The 22,028-nt window shown below is 41.0% G+C and overlaps 1 protein-coding gene across 1 annotated transcript in view; it reads right to left on the bottom strand.

Moving 5' to 3' along the window:
* The window catches only part of LOC121070250 (rho GTPase-activating protein 7-like), a 223,539-nt gene that overhangs the window by 9,574 nt on the left and 191,937 nt on the right, over positions 1 to 22,028 (bottom strand). The window contains 5 exon segments of the mRNA XM_040557138.1: positions 1,177 to 1,353; positions 2,380 to 3,806; positions 6,643 to 6,706; positions 13,615 to 13,696; positions 16,388 to 16,459. Coding sequence (XP_040413072.1) covers positions 1,177 to 1,353; positions 2,380 to 3,806; positions 6,643 to 6,706; positions 13,615 to 13,696; positions 16,388 to 16,459 — 1,822 coding nt within the window.

The raw sequence follows: 22,028 nt of genomic DNA, 5'->3' as shown, positions 1-22,028 counted from the left end.
GACACAGTAACACTGGAGAACAGGGAGACCTATTTAGCATTTCGATATATACAGTACAGCTATACAAACAGTGCATTAGATTTACAGCTGACTAATCTGTTACATAGGAAAACAGAACCAATTTGTATTGCCATATAGTTAAGTTTAGGGCATTATTGATATATGCAAATAATACTTGCTTTGTCAAAAAACATGCCAATGGAATGTGAAAAAACACATTGCGATCTCCACCGAGAATCTGAAGCATGCAGGGATAACTGGTCAATACTTATTTCTGTCTTTCAGAACAAACAACTTCTGTATTTAGAAAGGCTGACATAATAACAGCCTTTGAACAGGAGGTACTTTGATGCTGAAGCTAAATACTCTCTATGACTCCTGGGGAAGGGAGGAGGCTGGCCTGTGGTAGGGAGAAGAAAAATTTTATTGCGTCTTTTGCATCCTGAAGGTTACACAGGCTGTACTGCAGATACAGTAATAAAGGAGCTTTCTATTTCATTCTTCCAACATAATCCAAACAAACAAACAAAACAACAACTTAGTTACAAACACCTGGCCAGAGCAGATATTGCTGCCTACAAAAAAATTAATGATTCTCCCAACCGCCATTCACCCCCCCCCCTTTTTTTTTTTTTCAAGTTAACTGGATTTATAGTGCTGGATTTATAGTCCTTTAAAGAGGGGAGATAGTTGTTGGATAACAAGACACTAGAACTAAAGGACATCTATGTTATTTAATGACATGATTGCATAGAGAAAGCTATGCAAAAAAATTAAGAATAACTGAAGCATCTTCAGATCTATTGAGCTCTGTGCCACCAGTCACTAACTCACTCAATATACACTTGTCCTTCTTTTGCTACAGATAGTGGACATCTTGCCACACAGAAAGCTGGCCAGCTGGCCTGTACATGATTGCTTTTACTCCCTCACATGCCTCCTTGAACATAGTCCTCAATCCTACTGAGATTACGTTTACATAAAGGGTTAGTGATGATAGTTAGCACTGTCTTAAGAAACCACAAATCATTGTCAGCACAGGCTGGAGGAAGAAGTGCAAATATGGAAAAAAGAGGGATGGAGGGATTTGTTGCATGTTTCCAGAAGTTACTTAGGACTAGTGAAACTATTGTGCTTGGATAGATGGCCTGTCTACACCTGGCACTGTGCCCTTACCAGCTGAAACCATGCTTGTTGGAAGGTGTGTACTTCTCCAGCAGAGCGGTTAACTTGAGGAGCGAGTACTTCTGCAGCAGGTTCATCTGTGCCACGGACTGACAGTTGATCTGCAGAGACGCCGAGCTGAGGCTGGGCCGGTGGGAGCTCTGGAAGCTGTGCCATCTCAGCCTGTGCCTGCAGAAATGACAGGGAACAGAGCAAGGACAGGTCACTGAGACATTCGCCTCACTCCCTGCAACCTGTGTCGATGGGAACATGCACTCTGAGCTGACCTACATGGCGTTGCACTATCAGACATTCTCAGAGGGCTCCAACAACTTTTTTTTTTTTTCCAGAAACCCTTCCAGTATCAAGTCAGTCAGAATCAAACAACTCCATTAAGAAAAAAAAGGCCTCAAATTTCAAAGACACATCAAACGGGAACTAAGCTTTTCTAAAAATCCCTCAAGTTATACAAGCAGTAGGCAACTAAATGACAGCAGAAACTGGGCCCAAAATGATTTGCACCAGTTTTAAAGGAAAACTGGAAACAAAGCCAGAAAGAGTTCAGCCCATGCTCTATTCACAATATAAAATACATGGTGAAGCTCCCAACAGAAACTGGGAGGCCTCTGGAGCTCCCCCAAGCCCCCACTGTGCTACAGTGATCACGAAAAAGTAAACAAGCCCCATCTTCCCTGCAGATTTAGTGCCCTACCATGCTATTAAGAAACAGCCTGCTACTGAAAGTGCAATTTTTTGAGACAGTCTAAAAGTCCAGGCTTTTACTATACACTGACACAAAACAGACCATACTTCCACTGGCTCTCCTAGCCAATTTGAAAAGTGAATAGCACTACTTGAGGTCCTTCTCCCTCCCACACCCATTTCAGTTTGAAGAATTCCCATCCCCCAAACCTGCCTTAACATTGCTCCAAACGCTGACTTGCTGAGCAGGCTGTTTTTCAGTGATGACTTGAGCTGAACATATAAAAATATAGCTATGAATTGTGGGAATCACTTATTTACAAGTGTTGTACAAATACTTCCCTCGGCTATAATTGTTTTTGGAAGTGATGGGAACGGCACATGTGTGCTTCAGTGGCCCTAACTTCTATTACAGGAATGCCTTAACCGAGTGTGGTGCAGCTACTGCAGAACCAGTGGGTCTGGAGGAGACCTCACTGGGGCCAACCCAAGTCCCAGCACTCATGAGCTCACCTGCTGGACCGTGTCAGAGACGCGCCCACCCCAGAGTCCCTTCTGTCCTGCATCCCTGAAGGCTCTTCTGTTTCATTAAGTGAATTCCCTGTGCTGTCAAGGTCACTCGGTGTTGTTCGATCGTTATCTACGTCGAGGTGGATCTGCTTTGGGGAGGAAGGACAGGGGGAGATGGAGTCGAGCGCTGAGTCAGAGTCCCCTTCGTCTGAGAACTTCTCTGACCACTGGTTTACTATTCTCTGCATCCCTTTCACATGGTACAGGATGTCGTCTAGCTCTGGGAATATGTCTTCGTTTTCAAGGTCGGCCAAGTCGCTCGTACTGGAATACAGGATCGAGCCTGGCACGTTGTCATAAATACTCAGGCGGCTGCTCAATGAGCTAGCAGAGTTGCGCCGTTTTCCCATGCTCAGCTCTTTGGAGCTGTCTCCACTGTTTTCCCTCCGGAGGGTGAGATGGCCATGGCCATGGAAACTCCCCGTCCTCCAGTTCACGGAAGCATTGCTTTCTGTTGGAGAGAAGTTGCCATTGGAGAGTGCTTTGGGAAAAGTGCCGGGCTTATGATCTTCTGGGATAAAAAACACGGTGTCTTCTGCAAAGCTTCCCCTGTTCTTGAAGTTCTGCTCCATCACATCACTGAAGGTTGACTGGTTGAAGGGGTCAAAGCCTTCCAGGTACATGCCCACCCTTTTATTGTATGCACTGAGGCTCCGCGTTCGCGTGACAGGGCTGGGTGTGCTGACGGCACTGCTCGTCTCAGACTGACTGCTGCTGCTGCTGGTCTGGGTGGAATTGGAGACGCTCCTTTTTCGTACCATGGGGAGGCTGATGTGGTTGCCATTGAGGGCAGAAATCTCCACACAGTTAAGTTGCTTCAGCTTATCTTCATCCATGCCCTCCTGCAGGATGGGCCCACTAATAATAAGGCCAAGCTTTGAAGGAGCTTTGTTCTTGCCATGGTGAGAGCTCTTGATTTTCAGGCTCTCCATTCTCTTAAGCAGGCTCTTTGTTTTAGATTTGGTGTTCTTCTCATTTGCTTTTGTGTTGAAGCTGAAGCTATTCAGCTCCCTGGGCGAGGGCAGGCTGCTGAATGAGTCATCATTTGCTACAAAATTGCTCGACGAACAAACGCTCACAACGGAATTTGTCCTGGTGGTAGATGCCTCGCTCTGCAGGGTTGGTTGGTGGCTGCTGGTGCTGCTGATGCTGAGAATTGAAGCCACCTCCTGCCGCTCGCTGAGGTCTGTGAGCACGCTCTCACGGCTTGCTGCGTTTGTAAGGTGGGGAGCTTCTGGGGAGGAGATATTCAAGTCTGGCTTTGGAGGGAACACATCAAACTCCTCAAGCCTCGACCACCTCTTGCTGTCCCTTTGAAAAGTCCATTTGCCACTTATTGCACATGGTTCATCTTCATCTGAATCTTCACTCTGCAAAGAAAAAGAACCCTGAAAATATGCTTGCAAACTGCCAGCATCGCAAAGGCAGTTGCGTTTAAATGCAATGGCCCACCAAACTGATTTAAGCATGACCTTGTTCTCACGAATTTAAAGCAAAAACAATCTCTTCAGGGAAAGGAAGTTTAGGCCATAAAGCCCATTACAAGAAAAGATTACAGGGGACACCCAATACTTTTTAACAGTTTTTAAATACAAAGGATATATGCTTCATAAAAAGAAACAAACAATGCAATCTGCTTTAAATTGCTCTTTTCTGAAAACCTTAGTATCCATAGACTTTTAATTAATTGGTCACAGTGGATAGCCCTCAGATCAATGGAAATTCCTGGCATGCATAAAATTTTAAACTGGAGTCAGTCCGGGGTTGGGGTCCCTCTGGACTCCCTCCAAAGTTACACTCTTTTGATAGTGGCTCTGTGTTATACTCCTCTTTGCAATTAAGAGATGTTTCTCATACGTTGTGAATTGTTGCAGCTTAATTCCTTACCCATTCTGGAAGTTTAAAAGGTCTCCTCACTGTGACTAATGAGACAGCAAAAGAAACTCTTGCACTGCTACAGTCTGATGCCTCCAGGCTCCTACTGGTCCACTCTTCCTCCCACAGGCTAGCAGCTAACATTTTAAGAATGTCCTGTGAAGTTTCTACTTCAGTCTTGCTCCAGGCAAACTTTAACACTCATAGATAGTGAGCAGCAAAAGCTCACTCACAGTATAGCACGTAAGTAAATTGTAAATAGCATCTTCTCTGATTATGTTTGATGTATGACGAATGCTTGAGGGCACAATTACCCGTACATCACTTATGTCTAAATCTTTTCATCTAAATCCTGAAAGGGAATGATCCTGGAAATGGCATTTTTGTTCTTCCAAGTATCTGGAAAATTTCATGTTGCACACGGAAGAATGAAGCCAATGAGAGATATTGAGTGTGACACCATGAAACCACAAAATAACCTTTGGTGTTCAGAGTAGGGAAGACTAATTGCCACACAGCTCCATGGGTGCTGAAGTTTCACTTAATTTGTTTAGATTGCTTTAATTTAAAAACAAGTACACATGCACGCCTCAAACTGTAACTATTTGTGTGCCAGGAACATAAACACTCAGTCTGAAAAATTAGTAAGTTATTCATATTTCAAGTATTTTATTTATGCATACTTTAGCTCCTGATCCTCTCCTAGTGTGTTTTTTTTTCCTCTTAGCACATTTCATCATCTCAGGAAGATATGTGAAACACCATTTTTTTTTATAACCAAATACACATAGGAAAAAGAGCAAGTGTCATTCTCTTTGTTTCCCAGCTACTACTACTGGTGTTTCTGCCCCTGACTCAGAAGAAAACCTAAGAGGACTGGCTTGCTTATTTAAAGTTTTCCAGAGGAAAAATGTCACCTGAAACTGTCAATAGATAATAATGATAAAAACATGGTTTGACTGGGAAAAAGGAACAGTAAAGCAATCTTAATTTGCAAAGAGTCAATGCAACATAAGCAAGCATATGTTTCTGTCAGCACAATTTTTTCCCTAGTAAAAAGCTTTAAAGGCTAAGAATTTTAATGAAGTCAACAACAAACAGGAATGGTATCAAAGTCCATCCACCAGAACATGAGTGGTGAGTGAAAATCAAGAAGGATTGGAACAAAACGTAACATCCAGACTCTGGAAGACGTTGGGTCTGGTCTGACATCTAGCAGCAATACTGATCATTCCAGTGTTAACAGGATTGAAAAACAAGGAGGAGAAATCTTCTGGTGGCTGTAAACAGGCAAGCCAGGGGTCTACCCCTACTTTTAAAAAGTTCATATTATGCTGCCTGAGACTGTTATCTTCTGGAACTTGGGTGCTGTTTCCAGCATACCACAAACAGATAGGGAAAGAGGAGGATTAATTCCCGGTAAACAACCTCAGAGCATTTGTATGCATTCTTCCTAAGGGTAGGGCAGCATTGTATTGCCTTAGTTCAGTCATCTTTATCTGCAGTCGTCATATCCCAGGGGACAGTATCAACTACTGATCCCTCCTAGGACACCCACATAGTTTTAAGACAGCTATCAAGTGGTACCTTATTAGCAAAATCCAGCAGCTCAGCTTTCTGTCTGTACTACCTTACCGAAGTTACAGTAGGTCCTCTCTTCTTCTCACTACGCTCCACAGGGATCACAAACACCAAGAAACCCTTTTAACTCCCGCTAAACACCCTGGAGATGTGTAAACTTTCTAAAAAGGTAGTCAATATATTCTTTAAATATTTGCTTTAAATTTGAGCTGTAATTAAAAAAAAACAACACGGAAACAACATGTCAATCCTACAAATGGTCGTCTCTTTTGCATGCCAGGCAGAGTCACGCTGCCTATATTGTAATAAAAGAATACAATTCCAATGTGATGGCAAAGAACCAAAACTGTGAAGATTACATCAAGGACAATGTTCTAACATTCAGGTCAGCTCATTGTGGCTGGTCAGGATCCCCTCCATCATGCCTATAATTACAATCCTGCCTAAGAGCAAGTAATAAGCTACAACACAAACAACTCCACTGGCAGGCAGAGAATCCCAGTGTTTTTCAGGCTGAGAGCAGCATCCCATGGAAGAGTTAGCTAGACAAATAACCTTTATGTAGGGACAAGCCCTGCAGTTTTCACTAAGCGAGAACATAAGATGAAATATAAGCAGAGTTTTGACTATGAGTCATTGGCAGGTTCAACTCAGCTGTCATCCTACACTACAGATAAACAATCTGCTATTATTTTTTTTTCAGTTTTATTAACGCACAATGCTGTTACAGAAGATGTCAAAGGTACTTACCCTTTTCCTGTGGGGACTGATTTCTAGCTTCATCACTGCACATTTGTTTAAAGTATTTAAGCGCCTGCAAAGCAAAGGAAACCATATTAAGAGAAAACTCCAGTGTTTTGGCACAGGCTATTTCAGTTCAAAAGCGCTTCTGAAGGCTATCCCCAAACTGCTTTGCATACAAATAGCCACAAGCAGAGTTTCAATTAGAGCCCTAATTATACTTAACCATTAACCCATTACATTTGGCAGTATTCTAACTTCAGAGGGAGGGATGGATGACTATTTGTCACTATTACCTGAATCAAAGTAAGGGAAAGTAAACAGAAACTTAGAGTAAGTTAAGAAGCGCATTGTAATCAATGAATTGTAATAATTACATTTATTTAAATATCAAACATTCAAACCCTGAAACAATCAATCTCAACAGACTGAAAATAAGAGAATAGGCTTCTTATTTGACACTGTACACATCTGTACAAAACAGCACACCACTTTAAAATTATACTTATAAGCTGAAAGCTCAAACAGGAAAACTTATTTTCCACTTCTTAGGGACCCATTTTGTTTGTGAGAAGTGTAATGTAATTATTCTCAATACAATCCTGGGACAACACAACTATCAGTTTTTAAAAAGCCACGTACCTGCTTTTCCTTCCCAAACTAAAGTTTCTTTTATGTGTAATAATGTTGGTCTTGAGGACTAAAATTTAGACAATGAAAATAAATTGCTGCAGCAACAAGAATTAACCAGCCTCCCTAAGACATGCAAGAGCACTCTGCATGCACATCTCAAAGTACTTTATGAATGTATATAAGCATCCCTCTATTCTCTGATGAGCTTGTGATCCAGCATCCCTAAAATAAACTAAGCTCTCTTTCTTATCCCCTGTCCCCCAGAACCGTCCATTCTGTCTGACAGTCATGGGAAGCATCACATCCAAAGAAACCTCTCTGCCCTCCTTCTGTCCCCACTCTTCCTGCCTCCCTCATGGAAAGCTTCCACTTGTGAGGCTGTACTGTGGTCTAGAGGAGCTGAAAATTCATTTTTCCATTTTTTGGGGGTTGAATTTTGCCCATGTCAGCTCCTTGAGCCACATAAATGGTAGCATGTGAAGGGGGGAAGCAGAGGAGAAGAATTGCCCCTTTCATGCAAATTGAACAGGGGTAAGGCTGAGGTTTAAAAAGTCTGCTTCATTCTGAAGGAAGCAGTGTAATTTTCACCTATATCATTCAAGCAAATGTAAAGAAGCTGTACTGGTAGCTTTGAAAAACTTGGATAAAAAAAATTAAAAGAAAAAAAAATGCTGACTTGTCCTGTTGCTTCAGATGAGTCTTTTCAGATTCCTGAAACTTGTAACTTGAATCTAGAAAATGTGTGCACAGGAAGGATTACTAGTTTCCTCTCTTTCCTCTTTCCTTTCATGCACAGGATTGGTTGCAGATGGTATTTACACAGGGCTTGATCCTGAGGCCATCAAAGAAAATGAAAAAGCTCCTACTGGTGCTCTTGCTGCAGTCGTGAGGTAAAAAGGACAGTTTGATCTATAATTAGACCCAGCCACAACACAGCAGAAAAGAAGAGAAACAGGAAGAATTGCCACGGGTCAAATGGTAGGCCAGTGGCAGAGTAGGAAAGTTAACCAGATCTCTCCATTTTCACCTCTGCTCGGACAGCAGGCACAATCCTTCCCGCTGCTACTGGTGGGTGCGTGACCTTCCCAGCAGTTGTGTTTATGGCATGGGTGAGGAGTGACTGCCCCACGTACATGCTACCCAAGTATTTGGTTTCTAAGAGGCCACACAGCAGCAGAAAGCTGCTTCCCTTCCCCTGCTTCACAAACATTCTCCTTCCAAACTGCCAGACCTCAATGGCAGGGAATACTGCATCGCTTTCAGTCTTGTACTGTGTAATAATTTACGAATTTCACACTGTGGCAACCTTTGACTTATGTGGGGAGAAGCTATCACTGAATCCCTGCATCAGGCTTTATCTTGCTGCAGCCTATCTAATCACTAATAAAGGCGATCTCTGATTTCACAAAGATTACATCCACAGACTTTCCTCCTACCTAACTTAAAACCCCGAAATAGGTGAAAAATAGGGACTTTGAGGAAAAAAAAATCCCCCAGCACACACCTCACAAAAACGAGTATGAAGGCAAGATAATGTAACCCCCTATGAGCAAGGTTAAACACAAGAGCAGCAAGGCAAATAAAGGCTCCCTTACACATCTGACATGATTTCAGCATAAAAGCAGTTTCCCTTTTAAAATCCAAATGCTCTGCAGCGACTGCCTCAGGTCTGTAAGTTAATTATATATACACACATCCTGCTTTAGCTTTTACGTGAGTTCAGTGGTGCCCAGTTCCTGGAGCTATAGGACCCTGAAAGCACAGCATGGTATGCAGAGCTGCCTTCCAAACAAGCTATCGAGTTCGCAAAGCTAAGCAAGAAAGGTTCGGGCTTTGCCAAGACGAGAGTTACCCATACAACTGTCACTAACGTCACTTCACTTTGCAATACTTTTTAAGCATGCAAGCACACATTCATTTTCTACAGATCTCATCAAATTGGTACTTGTTAATGAACCCAATTTTCTTCTGGCTCTGGACCTTCTCTCCAGATAATTCTGCTCCCAGGTACAAACTCAGCTCATCATTTCTCCGCTGACAGGCAGCAGATTCTCATTCTTTAGCTCTGTCTTATTCTGCCCAAACCTGTCTCAGTGACACCTTCACGTGGACTTCTAGAGGAGACAGGGTGACAGGGCAGGATTGCTGCAGATAGTGGTTGCAGCCACTTACACTGCCTTGCTATCTCAATGTCCATTTCTGCAATGCCTCCTACCCTGTCCACTGTCTTTCTGAATGACTGCCTGGATGACAAGATAATGTTCTTTCCCATCATTTAGGTAATTATCTTTGGGTCGGCCTTCTCTCTGTATGTCTGCACATCCAGGGGGTATCTCACCGTGGAAGAGAGCTCCTGTGTTACACCTCCACTGCATCCCTTCTCCTTGTCCTCCACACACCAGAACCCTTACGTGAGCTCTGCAAAGCCTTTCTTCCTAGTGGTGACAAATGTGACAGAGCCTGCCTTTCAGTCCCAGTCCCCAAACTGTGACTGGCCCATATCAGCCCGGGGCTACTGTGGAAACCTGTACTGGCTGGACCCCAAACACGAGGCACCAGAGCTTCTCCAGGAAATGAGCAAACAATGTGCTCTTCCCAGTCATCTTCTCAGAAATGGCCAAACTAGTTTAGCTTCAATTTTTATTTTATTTTTTAAGAAATGCAATCTGGGTAACATGCACACTACCAAAAATTTCAACTTGCATGGCTAACTTTAGCTATTTTATAAATTAAACTATGGCCTTGTAATAGGAAGTCTTTGTTAACCTAAGAACCAGTAAGTTCTGCATCAGCTATAACCACTTGGTAACTCATTCTGTGGTCATTAACAGCAGAAAATTCTCATCCCACACACTCAAGAATAGTGGGAGCAGCACAGTGCATCAGATAAAAGCATTTTATGATTTTAAACTAGAATTTTCCATCTCAGTAAGTGTACAATCTAGCTTTGAACTTCAGTTTAAAATATTTTCCTAATGGATTTAAATTCTTCATTCCTTACTACAGGGCAAACTCCAGCTCCATTATACCTGTAACTAATTGATGATACAAGGGCTTTCGTGTCTCACCGCAGTGGACAGTCCCTGTGCTGGCTCCTGGGGTTCATCTGCATGTTATAACCTGCAAAGGAGGCCAGCTCCACAAACCAAGCCGTACGACCAGTAACTGCTGCTCGTGCTAATCCATTACAATCAATTTCTTGGATGAGAAATCCTGATGGTACAAGATTTAAGAAATCTCTTGTGTACACAGTGTGGCAGTTTTCTAGTTACGAGTAAAGAGATTAAATAGGATTTCCATCACAGCTTGCTATGTAATTCGCACTTAGCAACAACAGCCTTTAGGATAAGCATGTTTCAGTACTTAGCTTCATGAGCGCATTATGCAGGCAGCTGCCCTCTCAAGATAAATTCCCAACCATTAATCTACACAGAGGCTTACGAAACCAAGGCCAGCAGCACTTCACACACAGTCTCTATGTGAAGCATCCCAGCAAATTAAAGCAGAATCATGACTTACATTTTTAACCTACATTACGTGATACGATCACTAAATGACATTTCTTAACCATTTATCTTCTACTGTTACCAAGTACCATATGCTATCTCTGTAGTTCAAGCCTCAACTTGCTTTTTACTTAAAATTTTTCAAGAAAACCCTTAATGGGGTGGGCCATTTCCATTTAGAAATGAATTTTGCAAAGCATTATATTAAACTGTTAAAGTTACATTATTATTCCTGTTTAAGTTAATAATCTACTGAACAGTAATTGACAGTACTGTTCAGATGTTTTAAATGCTTCAAACTTAAAAAAAATCCCTGTCATTGTGATTTCTACAGTCTTTTTTAAAATTATATTTTTCCACGTGCAGTAATAAGTACAAGGTGATTAAAACCACTGAGAAAAGACTGCTGGTTATACTGAAAAGCAGATTCTCAGCACAGAGGACTAACTATTTTGTTACCATCGACTGCATACAGCATTCATTTAGCTCTATGCTGAAAATGCAAATAATTCCAAAACTACTCTGATTTTTAGATAGACTTATGGTTGTGAAACAGCTCTAACTCCTTTACTGAGCAAAATCCTCTACTGTTTACACACTGACCATGGCATGAGTCAAAATAAACCTAGGTTTCAGGAAGAAACACAGCATTCCACATGACGTAGCCTCTCCATGTTTTTAAAGAGCTTTACAAAATTAAACAGGGAGATGTGAAAAAAAAGTCTAAAGGTGGAAATGTTGTGATAATGAACTGCTTTTGTTTAATACACATGACAAAAGGCCAAATTCAGACATCCAAGATGATTTTCAGTTTTATGTTAAGGTAGGATCTGAATGCTTCTGGAGAAATTTTAGCTTCAGTTTTAAAATTATTTTGTAAAAGATAAGCCACAGGCTTCAGAATGATATAGTTTTGCCTTTAAAATCTGTCTCAAGCTACAGGAAGATGCACACTTCTTATGCACACTACACAGAAAACAATTTGAAGATGGAAGTGAACAGGTGATTTTACAATTAGCAGACTTGTGTGTCCTAGTTTCACAAAATGTGTATATACCCACATCATTTTGGCTTGGTTACCTTTATTAGAAGGCTTAAAAAATAAGATTCCATTTTTAGGACAGATCTTTTTGCTATCCTCTAAGTTCAATAAAATTGGTAACTGTTTTTATTAGTGGCAAGTCTCAAAGAGGTATGGAGGACATATTCTTACTTTTACCAGTAAGAAACAGACTGTTGTCTTTTTCCCCCATCTACCTAAATAAGCCCAGGTTAAAAAGTATTCTTGCAAGAGAGCACTAGATCCAAAATATGCTGGCTTGACTGTATTCTGTTTTCCTGGCAAGGGAATACCATGCTTCTGGGAACCAGCATTTATTCACATCGCTGTACTTTCTGTTCAATGGCTTCACAAGCTCCAGAGCACACAAATAAGCAGACCAATGTATCACATTTAATGCTGACGGAGTAGGCGCCTTACTGCATCTTGATTGTGAATTTACCGTGAATAAAATTTTTCCCCTCTCAATGAGTGAGCAACAAATCTGTTTCCTTAGTTTGAAAATGCTGTAAATATTTCTGATGAACTTCAAATTCCAGTTTCTCTCTTTCCCTTCCAAGCATGGCAGTGATGGCAAGAGGACACTATAAACTTAGAGCCTTTCTTAAAATGGTTTTATAATTCATTAGAATTATTGACATTTAGATTTGTGGCCATCAGGCATGTAGTATCCAAAGCATTCATTCAGAAGACAATTTGGAAAGTTGCCATAATGAAGGACAAAGGGAGAAAACTGCACTTATTTCTAGGTAATAGAAGATATGAAAAATTATTGCATTTTTTTTTTGCAATTTAGATTATGAACTCGCGCTAGAGGACTACCCATCCATAACGGATGGATGGGTAAGTGTAAAATGGGGCCAAAGTAATTGCTTATATGATAAAATTGGTAATGCTGGGGCTGTAGTTCTGTAAAAACAAGCTGCCCCACACAGGCAAGTCTTGCTCTCTTTTTTCTGCCCACCCCTTGTGTCCTGCCTTTGCAGTTGGCTCTGTGGTCATCCTCTACACCCCCTCCAGAGTCCATTACTCCTTTCCATGTGCTGATCCAATTTCCTAACCCAGCAAGGACTACTGAGGCTTTTTTAGCTGGGTAAGCAATTGAATCGGTTTGTTGTAGGAGCCCATAAACAATTAAGATAAGCTATGGGAGCACACAGCTGAGGGCAGGCCAGCCTTGACGGTGGTGGTAAACCCTTTAGATTCACTCCCATTATCCTTTACAGCCATCCACATTCACTTCAGTGATCATAGTGTACACAGGGTAGTACCCTGAGGTCAGCATCACTTTTATACACATGGCTCCTCACCATTGTCAGACAGGAGGTAAGAGAATGCAGCAGCATAGCTTTGCTAATACTGCTCCCAAAAATGTAATTCCTGCATGGGAACTGATGCTATAGTTGTATGTACAGATTGCTGTTGCCTACACAGCTCTGCTTTCACATGGCTTGCTAATTGGGGAATCAATAATAAAAGCAAGTAAAGAATGAATAATAATAAAATAATAGCTATACTAAATAGTTACTAAAGACTCTTGTCACAAAGACTACTGCCATTTTCCTCCCAGCTTTGATGCAAATAAGATCCCCAAACATTACGTAGCCCAATATACTGTTTTGATTAAAAATGCATACCAATAATGGATAACCAAAAGGCCTCAAAACAATGGTTAAGCCTATAATACATAATTCAGTTGTGGTTATGCTTTTCCTGGGTTACATTTCCCATTACACGGGAAGGGTTTTGTTACAAGATGCAGTGTGATTTTTTCCCACCTACCTGCATAGGGCCTCAATAGCATCTCTGTCCAGGAAGTCATGCTCTCGCTTGACTAGAGCGATGTCAATTGGAAAGAGGAGATCTGTAGGAACAGAGACAGATGAGGAATCAAAAAAGCAGTTATTCCCAGCAGTGAATTGTTTCAAAACCACCAGCTGCCTTCAGATGAGCTAACCAAGATGCGAGTGATGGCACTTCTCAGATAAACACGCATGTTACCAGCTCAAACGCCAGAGATACTTACTGCCTGTCTATAACTTTTTGGCATGCAGCTTTGATAACTGAAAGCTGTTATGCATAATGGGGAAAAAATGAGCAAAGCAAAGATGAAACAACAGGAGAGGAAACAAGGCAAACGTGAACTTCCTATCCAACATCAGAAGCTGAAACTAATTCAGGCTGGCTTTATTTAAAATAAATATACAATCTCATCAAAGTACTAGTATCTCACATTAAAGAAAAAAGGCCAGTAAAACCCAAATCTCTGGAATGAAAAAACAGAATCTCCTTGGCTGTTAATCAAGCAATTTAAATGCTTGACTCTGTTACAACATTAATGAGATATGGGCTGAAATGAAAGAGCGCCAAGCTGCATGGAACCCATACTGCCTCCTTCCCTAAAAGTTTAGATAAACAACTGGGAGAGTGAGGGGGAAGAAACAAGGTTGGCAGAGAGCTGAAAATTTACTTCAGCTCTGAAGCAGTGACTACATATATATTATTTACTGTCCTCCACAGATTCCTGACTGTCATATAGGTCCTGATCTGGCATTCCTTGCAAAACCAAAACTCCCACCAAAGCCCTGGGTGTTCAGGGCATGCAGCAATACAAGGACAAACTCTCAACGTACTGCTGCAGTTACATACAACTTTTCTGGTCCAAGTGATTGTCTATAAAATGTTTTAAATCTCCAGAGACAAGAGTGAGCTGAAATGATGAAAAGAATAGACCTGGTGTTAATTTACTGAAAGGTATATAATATTCTTATGATGACATAGTCTGTGAAATACAAGAAATACAAGAAAATACAAGAAATCCTGGCGTTTCAACAGAAAATTGCAGTTTTAGAAGGCAGAGCAACTATGAAGTTTCACAGATTAATCTCCATTTTAAATGTGTACTGCCTAAAGGTGACTTCTCATATTATACCAAACTGATCCATAGTTTTCCCCTTCACTATTTTAAGCCCAAAGTGAGCACATTCAATCGGTACTTTTCAACAGCCCTGATCTAAGTTTTTTCCTCTGAGAGGGCTTGCATCTTGTGTTCTCCCAGATGTTTTCTTGTGGGCACACTAAGTGCGATGGGTGACAAGATGTCGATGGTCTGCACAAATCCATTTTTTTGTTATGCTTAATTTATGCTGTTTTTGTTGATGTTGCTGCTGCCAAAAGGGCCTGAAAAGGACAATGGCATATTGTTTTCATGTAAGGACAGCTGGCTTTTCAATGGGAATGGCTGGCCTTGCTCTCACATCTTGCTCTCACCTCTGTGGTCCTTTTGATGTTAGGCAAGAACATGGTCCTAAATTAGAAACTTAATAAAGTTAGAGTTTCTAGGTAGGACAATTGCAACCATAGGTAGGGCATGTTTTTGAATGCAAGTAATTTCTTAGGAGATTTACAGCTCAGCACAACAGGAAACCCACAAGCCCACATATTCTACTGGCAGTGTTGTCCCTGGTTTAACAAAGACTTGAACCACAGCCCCTGATCTGCATCCCAGAAAATCTTGGCATTTCCATTGGTATCACACCCCATCCCAACCCAAAAAAAGAGGAAAGAGAGAGAGAGAGAAGAGAAGCTTGCGGAGAGGAGAGAAAGAGAGAGAGAGAGAACCAGAGAGAGCAGAGAGAGAGGAGAGAGAGAGAAAAAGAAAAAAAAAAAAAGAAACAAGAAACAAGAACCAGAACAAGAACAAGAAAAAGAAACAAGAAACAAGAAAAAAGAAAAAAGAAAAAAAAGAAAAAAGAAAAAAAGAAAAAAAAGAAAAAAAATCATTTCTGAACAGGCAAGGACATTTTTGATAAGTGCTTTTGAAAGTGCTATTATCATCTCACATTGCCAATGCAGCTGCAAATCAAAGCTCAACTAGATCATTTTTCAAGAAGGTCAGCTCAGCATTTGCTGTAATTTCCAATGGTTATTCACTGTAAATAATGGACTTTCTATGCTCATTCTTATAAGCAGCAGCTGGAGTTTGCTTTATAAAAAAGAAGAGGCAGATAAGAAAGTACAGAATAGTTTCACCACAGTGCAAGTAATTTTAAGTAGGAGGAAAAAAACCCTCTGAAAATAACACATATTAAAAAGGACCTCTAAGATGTCATTCTTTAAAACAAACTTATGTATGTCATTTTGCATCAGAGCTTAAGAGTAGTCTGCCAAAACTGCAAGTTCCTAGCAGGTCAGAGAGGAAGACAGGAGAAAAGTTTCCTTTTGCTTGAGGAAAACCTTTGTAAAAAAAAAAAGGACAAAAAAAATTAAAAGGATTACTCAGACTAAAGCAGAAACCTGAAGAAAATTTAAAACTCCAAGAGTGTTTCAGTCTCATTGGTTTTGGTATGTCTATGTGCACGGAGGGTAGCAGAAAGCAACCTAGTCTCCAAAATTTATCTTATGCGCCACCATTCAGGTGTGCCCCCAAACCTCTTTTAACGGTGGATATTATGCCTTATTGTCCAAAAATGAAGTTGCACGTTCGTTTCATATCGATGCCATGAACAATCACCTTGCAGGCTGGGGTGCTGATGGGAACAGCCCTGGTGCCTACCTTCATAGAGCTGTGCATACTGCGGGAAGCCAGCAGCCCGCAGCCAGTCACAAGCTTCCTTGGCCTCGATTTCTAGAAGAGGACAGAAACAAAGCACCGTCAGATTAGTGACCTGCAAAGCAAAAGCTCCCTCCTTTCTAACAGCTCTTCTGTTATTCCTGTTACAAAAATAAAGATGCATTCAGCTACTTTGAACTGAAACTCGAATTTGCTCATCTCAGCTTGCTTCTTGTCTCATTGTCAAACATATCCTAGCATTCACCTGTGATTTATCAAGACCTCATCAGACACAGATGAAAACTATAGGATTTACATATTACTCTGCACACATTTTCTTAACACTAGAGAAACCGGCACTGCAATCAACATGAGGTTTTGTTCAACAAATCTTACGATCCTCATGGCACAACTATTCTGTCTTGACAGAAATTCCTAGCAGAGCTAATAATACTGTGTGCTTTAACATCTTGTAGATTGTACTGACAGACCCAAGACCAGGAACAACTGACACACTGTATTGCAGCTCACTCAAGCAGGTATTTACTACCCAACAAGAACTCGGTTTCACTGGAGGTCGTCAAGGCATTTATGAGTTCCTTGGTATATTACAGGAAATTCAGCTAACTTTTCCTCTCACTGCCCAAAACAGCATGCCGCAAAATGAAATTATTCACATACATATATATAACAGCGAAAGAAAGGAAACATTCTGAACATGGGCTATATTAGTCTGTGAATAAATTGTACATGAATTCATTTGTTACCTAATAGATACAGAAATAAAGAAAATGTTTTCTCATTAGCTCACAAATCAGGAAAACGTAGAGGTTATTTAGGATGCTCGCCAAGTTTTCAGGAATCAGACTTGGTTAATTCTGTTCTAAAAATTCAAGAAAATGCTACTGGGAATTTAGCTCCCTGCTTAGAACTGATCAAACAGACAGCGAACAATCAGAAACTCTTCATGTTCATCTGGCTTTGATTATATTCACTCTTCTTGATGGACCAGAAAAGAAAAGCTTCATTATGTCCAACTGAGTAGACAATTTTGCCACCTACTTAGAGAGGATACTATTGCTACCTGCTGCAGAAACCATCCACAAAGAATCCAGTACAATTGCTCAGAAAACAAGTTACTGCACATAGGTGAAGAGCCAAACATAACATAAGCAAAATATCTCAAGATTTTGGCATGTTACGAAATATTCCCTGGGAGACATAGATACACAACCAAAATCAGATGAAAGAGGAGACACCTTTTAGGGTCTCCAAAATGTCTGCAATCCCCCCTGATCTTCCAAATAGCTACAACAGGGTTAAAATATTTGTGCTTTGCCAGACTGCTTTGCTAAGACACATATCCAAATCAAGGGGTTAAGGTGAGCCAAAGCACAACATTCCAGATAAATAAACAGCTAAAAATCCACTCTCACTGAAGTCAGCACAAGCAGGCATTTGTGTAACTTGTGTTTGCTTCACCTTTGGGTTATGGGACCACATGAGAACAAGCACGTACAGACAGATTGACTTAGCTACTCTTTACATTCTTCAAGTCCAGTTGCTAGGAATTCTTAAGTTTTGCTTAAAGTTTTATTTTAATTTTGCCACCACCCAGGAAGTAGCTGGGAAAGGTAATAAAGGTTTAAAAAAAAAAAGGAAACTAAAACGTATTTAAAACTTGCACTGCTAACAGTAAGAACAGACAACAGAATACTACTATATCAGATGCAATGAAAATATTAAAGTAAAAAAAATCTTTAAGTAATTTTTAAGAGTTCTTAGAATAAAATGCAAAATTTTACAGGTCACATCAAGCAGAAGCTGCTGGATTGAAAGAGAATTTAACTTGATTAAAAACCTGAATAAGTGATTCCTGATAATCAGCATTTGCCTAAAAATGCAGGTATATGCTTGTAGTGCGACTGAAAAAAGCATCAGATTCCTTACTACTACAGGGGCTCTTTAAAGTATTCAAATATTTGTTCATAGGTCCTTTACCGAGCACCCCAGGTGTATGACCTGCAGAGTATTTCTAAAGCTAGAAAATTATGAATATGTATTTATAAGACTTTTTTTTTTAATGGTTCTCTGTAGAAGCTTTGTGTATCTTTTCTCCAAATATATCTGCAAGTTACGTGGAAGTCATATTTTATGGGCACCCTGGTGTCAGTTGCCTTGGGGATATTTCAGAACATATTTGCTTTCAAAATACCTTTGAGAATCCCCCAAGAAGTCCATGTAGGCAATGAAATACCCGAGTTCCTCCTGGCTGGCCACAAGAATTGCAGAGTAATAAAACGCCAGTGCACCTGTCCATCAGCTAGGCTAGGTAAGTGCCTAGGGTTGGGCACAGGACAGCACCCAGGGTGTAAAAGCACAATTAATTTGCCTCCTTTTGAGCTCATTTTGGGAAAGGCAGAGCTCTAGCCCCTGCTGCAAGTACTCAGAAGCATAAGGAGTTTCAAAAGCTGTCTAGAAGAAGAGGCCAGGGTGTCCCCCATGGCCAAGGCTTCCTCCATGTCACCTCCGTCCCCACAAAGCACAGGCCAGAGAAGGGTGTGGGTGACTGTAGAGCACCGTAGCAGAGGGAAACGAGTCAGGACCTAAAAAGCAGCCCCTCTAGTCCAACGCCAGTTGGCCACACTTCCAGATATCGGCTTTTCTTCAGCCTGGCAGCATCAGCTCTACGAGTCTTGGTTGGCCAGCTGCCTTGGTTTCACACACAGGTGGACACGGGCAGTATGTGCATGTTCTTGTCATCTGGATCAACAGTGACCAGGTCAATGAGGGACAAAAGGGATGAACAGAGCTTCTGAAGCTAGATTTTTCCTCAGCTTCTGCCCTGGCAAAGTTTCAGAAGTGACAGGACACCCAGAAGTATTCATTACAGATCATTACTTGAGGTACAAACTCACTGCCCAGCACAGCACGTGCTTGGCCACTGCCAGCTGAGAGCCACCAGGAGGACAGGCAACCTGTGCAGGAACCACACACCGCTTTCCAACCCATTCTAGGGAAACCCCACTTCAGCTCTAATTAATCAACCACGATGTACAAAGCGATTTCCCACCATGTGTGTACTTTAGATGAAGACCTGGCAGTCTTCATTCGAAGCTTCACACGAGCTGATACAACTTGCTATGGGCAAGGGACTGGTCTCACTCCCTCCTCACTGTTCCACCCCTGTGGGGCCGCTTCCTTGCTAATGCTGGCCACGACAACTGAATCAAACACCCACGTCATTTAAACCTTTACAATAAACTACAAATCGGTATACATCCCCCACAAGAAACGTATGCGCAGCTTTTCAGGCGTATGTCCTATGCCTCCTCCCTCCTCCAACAGCAGGAGGTTCTGGTACAAAGAACTGCCCGCAAGAAAGAAATTGTGCTATTATTTCTAAATGTCCTGATGCACAAGAAATTCTCTTAGAAAGTAAAATAAAACAAAAAAAGGAGTACAATGAAGTCTTTATTCTTGGTGTCGTGTAAGCAAACAGCAGGCAAACGTGTTAAAGAGGAAACAGGAAATTTTTATTGGAAACAGCTTTATTTGTTAGTCTGCTTCACAAAGCTGGCCTCCATCTTCAAATCAAGGGTAGGAGTTCCTTTTGTTGGGAACCATTAGTCCTTATTTACCCACTTCCTGGGGGGTTAGGATGACCCAATTCTTCCTCAAACTAATGAGTGAAAATGGGAACTTCTAACTTCCTTTTTGTTTAACTTTGGTTAATCTCGGTTCCTGACACTTCAGATTTGCAGATTTAAAGCTTCATAGCAAAAATAATTCAAGCCTTGATACTGCAAATGCAGAAGGGAAAAACTGTAGGATGCGTATCATCTTCCGTTGGACATCTTCCTTCCCACAGAAAATAAAAAACAATACAATAATGTCCTTTCAGAAAAAATAAAATAAAATCATAGCAGTCTAGCTATGAGTAAGATCTACTCAAAAGTTGGATTTTTTTCCCCCTTCATTTAATGGAAGCAAAAAGCAAGGCAGAACAACACACAACTTAAGCAACAGCTCCTTCAGGGTCTTCAGAAAGGTGCAAACCAGATGTATCTTTGTACAGTCACGCATTGGCTCCATTTTCACCTAAGTGCTAAACATTGTATGAACAGTTCTTCCAAGCAGATGGTTTCCTCTTGCCTCAACTCAGACACCTTTATGACCACATTAACACCTCCACACACCAGTTCTACTCATCTCACCTTTTGGCTCTCTGAAGAGAGTGGGTTGTAAAATTCTGTAGCGAGACTGGTCAAATCAATGATGTTAAAATGTAATCTCAGCCAAAATGGACTTCCATTGCTGAAGGTCCCACTCCAGTGCCATACCTAACAACCAGTTTGGGGTTCTTCTTGGTCTTCATTTTTGACCAGGTTATTATAGTTGGAATTAACGGTTTTCCTTTTCCAGAAAAGAAAAAAAATATATTTATTTGGTAAAATTTGAATACAAAATCACCTTCATGCTTTGGCTTGCAGGAGAAACTCCCTCCTATGCAATGCAGAGAATCTGATTTCTCACCATGAATGCTAGAGAAGAAACCACACGCTCCTTGCAGCAACGCATTAAACTCCATCAACTGCTTGCTTGTTTTCTACGGCACGGATGGAACACAGAGGAGTTTGCTCATCTGGGACTAATGCTCCCATTTAATGGTTGCAAAAGGGCTTTTATCCTTAGAAGCTTGTCCTCTTTTTCTGTCTGTATCAGAAACTACATGTTCCTATATCTCCCGGCCCTCTGAAAATTCAGGTGCTTCACAAAATCTATGTTCAATTCTGAAACACAGTCCAAAGCTATTAAGAAGCCTGAGACCATTCAGGATCATATTTTTTTAAGGCCAGCTGTGGCTCAGATATGAGAAATGTTCTTCCCTGGGTAGAATTCCACTGCTGAAGCATAAGCAATCATTTTTCCAAGTGCTTGAATTACATCCCTGACATGTGAATTGTGGTCCCAACACTAGACTTGATCAAACTATTCCAACCACTCAGACCGTAGCTACATGAACGTGGATGTGAAATCTGAGATAAACCCAGAACAAACGGTACTATGGCAGCTGTCTAAAAATGAACATGGTGAATCAGCTCTGTGTAATTTGTCATATGCCTGCAGCCCTTTAAAATTGGGACAGTATAATTTCTTACGACTTAGCCTGTTACGCATCCGTGGCCTCAGATGGTTTTCAGTTTGAAGATGTGCAACTGTAGCTTTGAATATAATTCAATGCTTTTTCATAGGTCTGTTTTTACTCGAACCAATATAGTTATATATTCCTTAGGAGGTATTATTAACTTATTGCTCCACACCTTTCAGGAAACTAGCACTTAACAGGGCCTAAAGAAAGTAATTAATGAAAAACGGCATTCTATGAGGATAATGACCTTAAAACAAATACTGTAGCTTGGTAAATTTGTCAGTAAATACTCAACCACTGAAAGCCAGAGAATTCTGAAAATCCTATTGAAGGTTCCTTGCAAATTTCTAACACATTTAGAATTTCTTCTTGTTCTATATAATTACACCACTACTCTAAAATATTGGTCAGACACATTCAATCCATGAAGGTTTCATTTCTTGAAGAACCAGTGAGTCACGGAAAATACATAATAGGCATGGCTTTTGAACT

The sequence above is a fragment of the Cygnus olor genome, chromosome 4, assembly GCF_009769625.2.
Source record: "Cygnus olor isolate bCygOlo1 chromosome 4, bCygOlo1.pri.v2, whole genome shotgun sequence".
Lineage (NCBI taxonomy): Eukaryota > Metazoa > Chordata > Aves > Anseriformes > Anatidae > Cygnus > Cygnus olor.
This window is presented reverse-complemented; position numbering and strand designations above follow the sequence as displayed.